At 32.7% G+C, this 7,040-nt stretch overlaps 1 protein-coding gene across 2 annotated transcripts; it reads right to left on the bottom strand.

The window, feature by feature from the left end:
* Nucleotides 1-5,551: 5,551 nt before the first annotated feature.
* On the bottom strand, nt 5,552-7,034 carry LOC101504975 (uncharacterized). 2 transcript variants are annotated; one of them, XM_012718748.3, is made up of 2 exons: nt 6,986-7,034; nt 5,552-6,086 (listed from the first exon to the last, which is right to left on the bottom strand). In XM_012718748.3, the coding sequence occupies exons 1-2, from the start codon at nt 7,022-7,024 to the stop codon at nt 5,703-5,705; spliced, it is 423 nt and encodes a 140-aa protein (XP_012574202.1). In that variant the 5' UTR covers nt 7,025-7,034; the 3' UTR covers nt 5,552-5,702. The 2 variants fall into 2 exon arrangements, with proteins under 2 accessions (XP_012574202.1, XP_004510854.1); XM_004510797.4 differs by having other exon boundaries at nt 5,552-6,065.
* Nucleotides 7,035-7,040: the final 6 nt, after the last annotated feature.

Raw genomic sequence — 7,040 nt, 5'->3', positions numbered from 1 at the left:
ACACCCTTGTTATGAAATCGATTTCCCAATCGATTTACATATTCAGAATTCAACTTTTGTTGATTTCTTGTGTTCCAAGCAATTGATCCAAGTGTGTAGGATTGAATTGGTGTTCCTGAAATTTTGCTCAATTGAAATATTAGATTTATCATATTAAGTATGAATATTGTTGAATTGTGAATTATGTCAAAATTAGGAATCAAAGGATCAAAATCCAACAATCTCCCCCTTTTTGGCATAATTGACAATTCATACAATTGTAACTTGAGCATATCAAACCATTTCAAAATCATACCAAAGAAACCAATTCATAGCATTAAATATGTACCAATACAGATCATCAGAGCATGTGTCAAAATGTATCAAATCAGCATTACATTATTAAGTATCAGAGCAAAAACAAACAACATCAGATGCTCCCCCTTAATAATGCAACAACAAGCATATTATCAAGTTATCAAGTTATAATTTTTCTCCCCCTTTGTCAATTAAGGCAAAAAGGCAGAAAACAATTCCTCCCCCTATGTTAAAGAACATAAGCATAGGAAATGAAATCATATAACTTGTATATCAGATCAGAACAAAACAAATATGCAACAGATGTAGTATGGCAGTATTTATATGATAACAATTAATACATTTGCTCATACATATATATTAATAAAACATAAAACAGCAAAAACAGCAAGACAACCAAAAATAAGACAACACAAATAAGGAACTTGACCATCTAATCTCCTAGAGTGGGCTGGTTCTCACTATCATCCAGGGGAGAGGTAGAGACCGCTGTATTATCCTCAGCTGGTGTCTCCTCACCGTGAGTCGCAGACCGATCTAGAGGATCTGGCTGTGGTTCCTCAGTTGCTTGTCGACCAATATGCGCTATGTCTTCAAAAGATAGCTTGAGGCCTAGATGCGCTTGAATTGCAGCAACATCCTGAACAACTGATTTCAGGGATGTTTGGATAGATGTCAAGGTAGCTTCCATCCTTGCATTAGACTCTAGTATTTTGGCGTTGTGTTCCATCTGAGCTGCCATAAATTCCATCAGTTTTGAAACAAAGGCAGGAGCCTCAGCTGCTGATTCAGATGCTTGTGGAGGAGTTGGTTCAACATTTGGCATTGGTCTAATCCAAACATTATCTACTTTCTTCAGTTTCATCTGATTCACAATCGCTTCGCCGAAGATAAGTGTAGTCTTTGCAGATTCTTCATTCAACAACGATACCTTGAAGTGCTTGAGAACCTTTGTAACCAACTGCGGATAAGGCAACATGATCTTACTGTGTGAAGCTTCTAACATGTGCCTTAGCACAATCCACGTCCAACTCATCTTAAGTTCCTTGGACAATCCCCATAATAATATAATATCAAGCTTCTGAACAACAGCATGATTTCCTGATCGAGGTACAAGCATTCTTGTTAATGTATACATGAGCATGCGTTGCTGTACCTTCATCTGACCAATTGGCAAAGAGATGGTTTCCACAAAACCATCAACCATGATGTCTTTCACTGCAGTGTGCCTGTCCAGCGATGCTTCCCAACCTTCGTCGGCTGCATCCGCATCAGAACTGCCGTCTATTGATTGTCCATGAAATGGCAATCCTGTCAACTCAGCAAAGTCTTCAAAAGACATTGATAACTTTTTACCTTTAACCTGAGTTTTGAACCCGTCATCAGTGAGCTTGAAATTTGCATAAAATTCTCGTATCAATCTCGGATAGCTGTCCAAAGTAGATGAAAGAAAACCTTCAAGACCATGAAATCTCAGATGATTCTGGAATGTGAAGCCTTCTGTATCAAAGAAACCAAAGTCTAGGGTTCTGCCTTCATGAATTTTCCGTTTAAGAAACTCTGCTGGAATGATAACTTCCACATCCTTCTCTTTAGGTGCTGGAGTTTTCTTAACTAGGGGTGAAGTAACCGGTTTCTTTTTCTTCTGAGCAATTTCTTTCATAGCATCAGCCAACAACTTCTCACTTGGTGGTTCCTTCCTTTTCTTGATCTTTTCTGGAATAGGAGCAGGAGCCTTGCCCTTGTCCTTTGCAAGAATTTTGTGTGTAGGAATCGGAATTCTTTTAGACACAGTAGGTGGCGGAGAGGGAGTTTCACTGGTTGAAGATGATGAAGGTGAAGGAGTATGGGCTTGTGTTTGTTTCTTTCCCATAAAAATATATATTTATCAACTAATAAAATAAAAAGTTTTATCTTAATTTATATTAAAAATAAAAAAAAAGGAATGTGGACCTTATTGAGAGTGTCTAATTTATTATGGTTTAATAGGCATACAATGGCAATGTAAACAATTTTACAATGTAACAAGAGTCATTAATTGTATAGTTATTTTACGATGGAAGTTACAATCATGTGCTGAGATGATAAAATTTATTGTTCTTATTAAAATTACTTTCCATCGACAGGGTGCAATCCTTTTTCATAATTTATTAATATTATAACTTATGAGATTGAACTATCATACACATGAAAAGTTTTCACAAATAGAAATTTTAAAATAATTATCACACAAGAGACAAGTTGTTGTTAACGAGATTGAACTATCACACACGAGTAATGACAGTTAAAAACTTCAAAATAACTATCATACACGTAATAAGTTGTCACTTATCCAATTGAAGGATGGTACACGTTATCATTTATAAAAATTTATAAAAACAATATCATACACGGAACAAGTTCTCTCTGATAGGAATTTCAAAATAACTAGGAAATTTTTTCAAGAAAAATAAATATCGAAAATTTTTCAAAAAAATTATCTCAATTAACAAAACATTGGGACCTATGAAACCCTCCATTAAGTCTACTGAAATAATGTGTCAAAGCCTTAGTATGAGATTTTTTAGAGGGAATTTGAAAATTTGGTGCTTTATTGAACTTTACTTTTTGCTATGGTAGTTGATGTAGTAGGTATAGGTATCCTTTACCTACAAATGTGTGAAACATTTAGGTAAAGGACCTAAATGAAAAATTCACTTTTCTTTTTTATCCCAAATTTAAGCAAGCGGAAACGTTATCTCCTCATTTCTTTTTCATCTGACTTCTCATTCTTCCCAAATCAAAATCTTTTGCTTTTCATTTTTATCCAAATCAAACATTACATTAATTTATTCAAAAATACATTTTGTTAGAGTTAGTAATATGTTTGATATATATATATATATATAATATATTTTTGGAGACTCAATTAAAATTATTTATTAGAGTATAATTTAATTAAGTTACATAGAATTTATTACCGAACAAAATTTTAAAATATCACTTATTGTTGATAAATTCACATGTCAATTGAGTTAATTATTTTAAAATGTCACATGTTGCTGATAAATTCATCTGTCAATTGAGTTGCGACGAAAGTAGATATTTTTATTAAATTAGATTGAGAAGGGAGTGATGTGATATGTGAAAGAGTGATTAGATGTTATAATATTAATTTTATAATATACCTAATTATTTAATTATAATATATATATATATATATAACCAACAGACCTAGGGCAAAAACTCATTCCCCTTTTCCCCTTCAGTCTTCCCCGTCCCCCTCCCTATTCTTTCTTTCTGGTGAATGATCCCCTAATGAGTTGTTATGAGATTTTAGTGTCGCCGAGGCTACACATCTCGTGGGTGGACCTGACTTCTGAGGAGTTTGATTCCTCTATGGCTTATGAGGAGGAGGAAGTTACTTCGAGGAGATATATTGCGTCATAAGGAACTTGTGCATTGTGTGGAGGTCACCCTTGTTATTGTAGTTGCTAGTGGATTATCATATTAGTTTTTGGTTGTATACGACCTTAATGTCTTTCTTTTGGTGGTTGTACTTATTTTATTTTGGGATGATTGAATTTATAACATATCTTGACAGTTGACTTTTATTTGGTGGGTCCATGTTCTATTTTTTTGATGTGGCCATGGGGGGATAACATTTTTGGAGCAGCACTTATGTGCAAGTGTCTGCCGAGAATACCCCAGAGATATGAGAAATGTATGATAGGTCTCTTAGTCTTGGTATATTTTCTATTTGTATACTTTGGATTATTGTCCCAAAAACTATCTTAGATTGTTGGTATATATATGATGTAATTAATTATGACTCTTATTGTTTTGTGTTACGACGTATTATTTTATTAAATTGTTTTAATAAGAAAAATGCATTTGTGGTATTAAAAATCGGAGTGTCACAACTTTTTGCCTTAATTGATGCATTTATGTGAGAAGTAGGTCTTTCTTTTATTTCATCTTGTATTAATTGTTTGTCTTATGAATTATGTGAGTCATAGTGTAACGTGGGGCGAGACAACAGTTTTGATAGAATTGTGTATGGCATGACAAGAGTGATACTTATGTTATTAGCATGTATCCCATGTATATTTTTTTGGGTAATGCAAGAATATTCAAACAACCTCGTCTCCTCCACTTGCCTCAACTCCTAATTATGGATTGCTTTTGGCTATGCACATCTGGATATTTATTTGATTATTTTTTGTATTTTTTGCGATTGTTGTTAGATAATATATATTGTGTAATTTAAAATACTTGTGAAATTTTTAATATAATTGAGCTGTTATTTTTTTTAATGTATATTTATTAATATTAAATTATTGTAAGGAGACATCAAAATCTATGTATAGAACAACGAATAGTGAAAATGGCTAAAAGTTGTCACTAAAAACTATTGTGATGGAGAATGAATTGTAAAATTGTGAGTAACTCTACAACTTATACCAATAGCAGAAATACATCACTATAACCTATGACGGTGTTATTGACTATGACATAATTCTCCGTCGGTATAAGTTCTTGAGATTATACCTACGTTTTTTATGGTTTTACTTACAATTTTTACTGTTACTAAAAGTCAAATTTCTTGTAATATAAGATTTGTACTTGTTGTTTTTCTTCATATTATGAGAATGAGATTTTTTGTTTATTATAAATAATTGTAGTTATTATTATAATGTGTATAAGTAATATATTGGAGGTTTAAGTAATAGAATTTGATGTGTTAGAACCGTGTGGAAAGAAACCGTGGAATTAGCAATGGGCAAATAACAATAGTATGATATGTGACCAGGACACCATCCACTTATTATATAACTATTTAATGGTTTATATTGTTTGTCGGTAAATGTACAACTACTAGAATTCTGCGTTTTTCCTGCGGATTTTCCTGCGGATTTAAGCAAATATTCCGCAGGAAAGCATGTTATCTGCGGATTTCGCGGCGGAACCTTATCCCCACGTAAAACCTTCGTGGATAATTGTTACCTGAGGATTTCACTATCCGCAGGTAAATTACCTGCCGCTAAATCCGCAGGAAAATTGAATAAAATCCGCAGCAAAGTTTAAGAAAACTAGACATTTGTTTACGACTTTTCATGCAGAAATATTTGCAGCACAGTTCCTACAAATGTATTTCGTATGAACATCTGCAGGTATATCCATTGCATCAACCATATATTTCGCATTAAAATCCGCAGGTAATTTCGTATAAAAATAATTTTCAAAAAGGAATCCGCATGCTTAAATTTCCACATTAAATGAATTTGTCTGATTTTTTATTTATATAAAAATTTTAACTAAAAACATATGAAAATATTATTATAAATGCATTTTTAAAATATTTAATATTAATCTTCAATTGAAATACTATTGCAATAATCAAAAACAAAATTTATATCATGTTTTCAAATCAAACATGATATAATGTCTATATACAATGTCTTTTCAATTCCCAAACTTCCTAAATATGAACTTCTTTTGGCTCCTTGGTTTGGAACCCCTTGTACTTTACCAAGTCCAGTGCTGTAGAAATTCAAATTGTCTGATTTATTGATTTCAGTTTCTTTAGCATCACCGAGCAACTTCACGCCCTGAAATGGAGATTGTGGTTTATTTCTGCAGGGAGATATGCCTGCAGCAGCAGCTCGTGAACGCCGAAAGGGAGAGAGTCTACCTGGAAGCTCGCCCGAAAAACCAAACCTGTTTGATTCAATCTCAAGTGGTGCAACTTCATTGCTTGACTTGTTCTTGTGAATTGCTTCCCAAGCCTGCATCAAAGATTTATATGGCTGTGAGTAAATATGCTGAAAACATGTATTAGATAATAACTGATGATAGTTCACTAACTAGTACATGATCTAACTAGCTAGTATAACTAACTTTTTACATCTAATAGATCCTCTAGTTAGTTTGTTATTTTCTTTATTCGCTAGTTCACAATTATCCTATAAATACTAATGTATCATCATCATTCCTTTTTAATATTCCTATCATTTGATCAATGAAATCACTGAGGTTATTCAGAATAATTCATAACTGTCATACCAGTAATAACATGTTCATTGATAAAGATGCTTATTAACAAAAAAAGGATTGAATGCTTATTCTAATTTTTTGACGTCATTGTCTTAGATTTTCTCCTGAATTGAAAATGTATTCGAAGAATTTAAAATAAAAAATGAGTTGTGATTTTATATTTTATGATTTTACATAAAGAGCCAACAAGAGTTTGTTGTTGCGGTGGATAGGCCCACAATTAATCAAAGTTATGTGGTAGAGAGAGCTTGATTTCTTTCCAGCAAGTACCAATGTTAGATTTGATTGAGAATTGTTAACAATAAATATAAATAAAAAAAGGAAGTAATTCATTTAATGTTTCCATACAATACATAAGCTAACCATACAATCCATTCGAGGTTCTCTCATAGCAGATTTACTTTCACTTGAGTGTTGTTTGGATAATCATGAAATAAGAGGAAATAAAAGTGCATATTTAACGAAAAATATTGAAGAAATAGAAGCAAGAAGAGTTCTGTTTTCTAACAACTCAATATAGAACAAATTCGGCCTAGCAGTCTAAATATATCAATTGGGAACAAATTCGGCCTGATGACAAGAAAGATGAATGAGCAGAACCTTCATTAATAATACTAAATTACGCAGTTTAAAATTGTTTAGATATCTCAACCTTAAAGTTTTCCTGCCATAACTCGGCAACTAGTTCCATGCGCTCCACTAACAGA

This window comes from Cicer arietinum, chromosome 7 (assembly GCF_000331145.2).
Source record: "Cicer arietinum cultivar CDC Frontier isolate Library 1 chromosome 7, Cicar.CDCFrontier_v2.0, whole genome shotgun sequence".
Lineage (NCBI taxonomy): Eukaryota > Viridiplantae > Streptophyta > Magnoliopsida > Fabales > Fabaceae > Cicer > Cicer arietinum.
Note: the sequence above shows the minus strand (reverse complement) of the source record. Positions and strands in the feature narration are given on the sequence as shown.

Excerpts from the sequence above, each read along its gene's own strand:
- LOC101504975 (XM_012718748.3), bottom strand. The coding sequence starts at position 7,024 with ATGGAACTAGTTGCCGAGTTATGGCAGGAAAACTTTAAG. Across the intron at positions 6,087-6,985 it reads TATGGCAGGAAAACTTTAAG|CCATATAAATCTTTGATGCA; the intron begins GTTGAGATATCT and ends ATTTACTCACAG.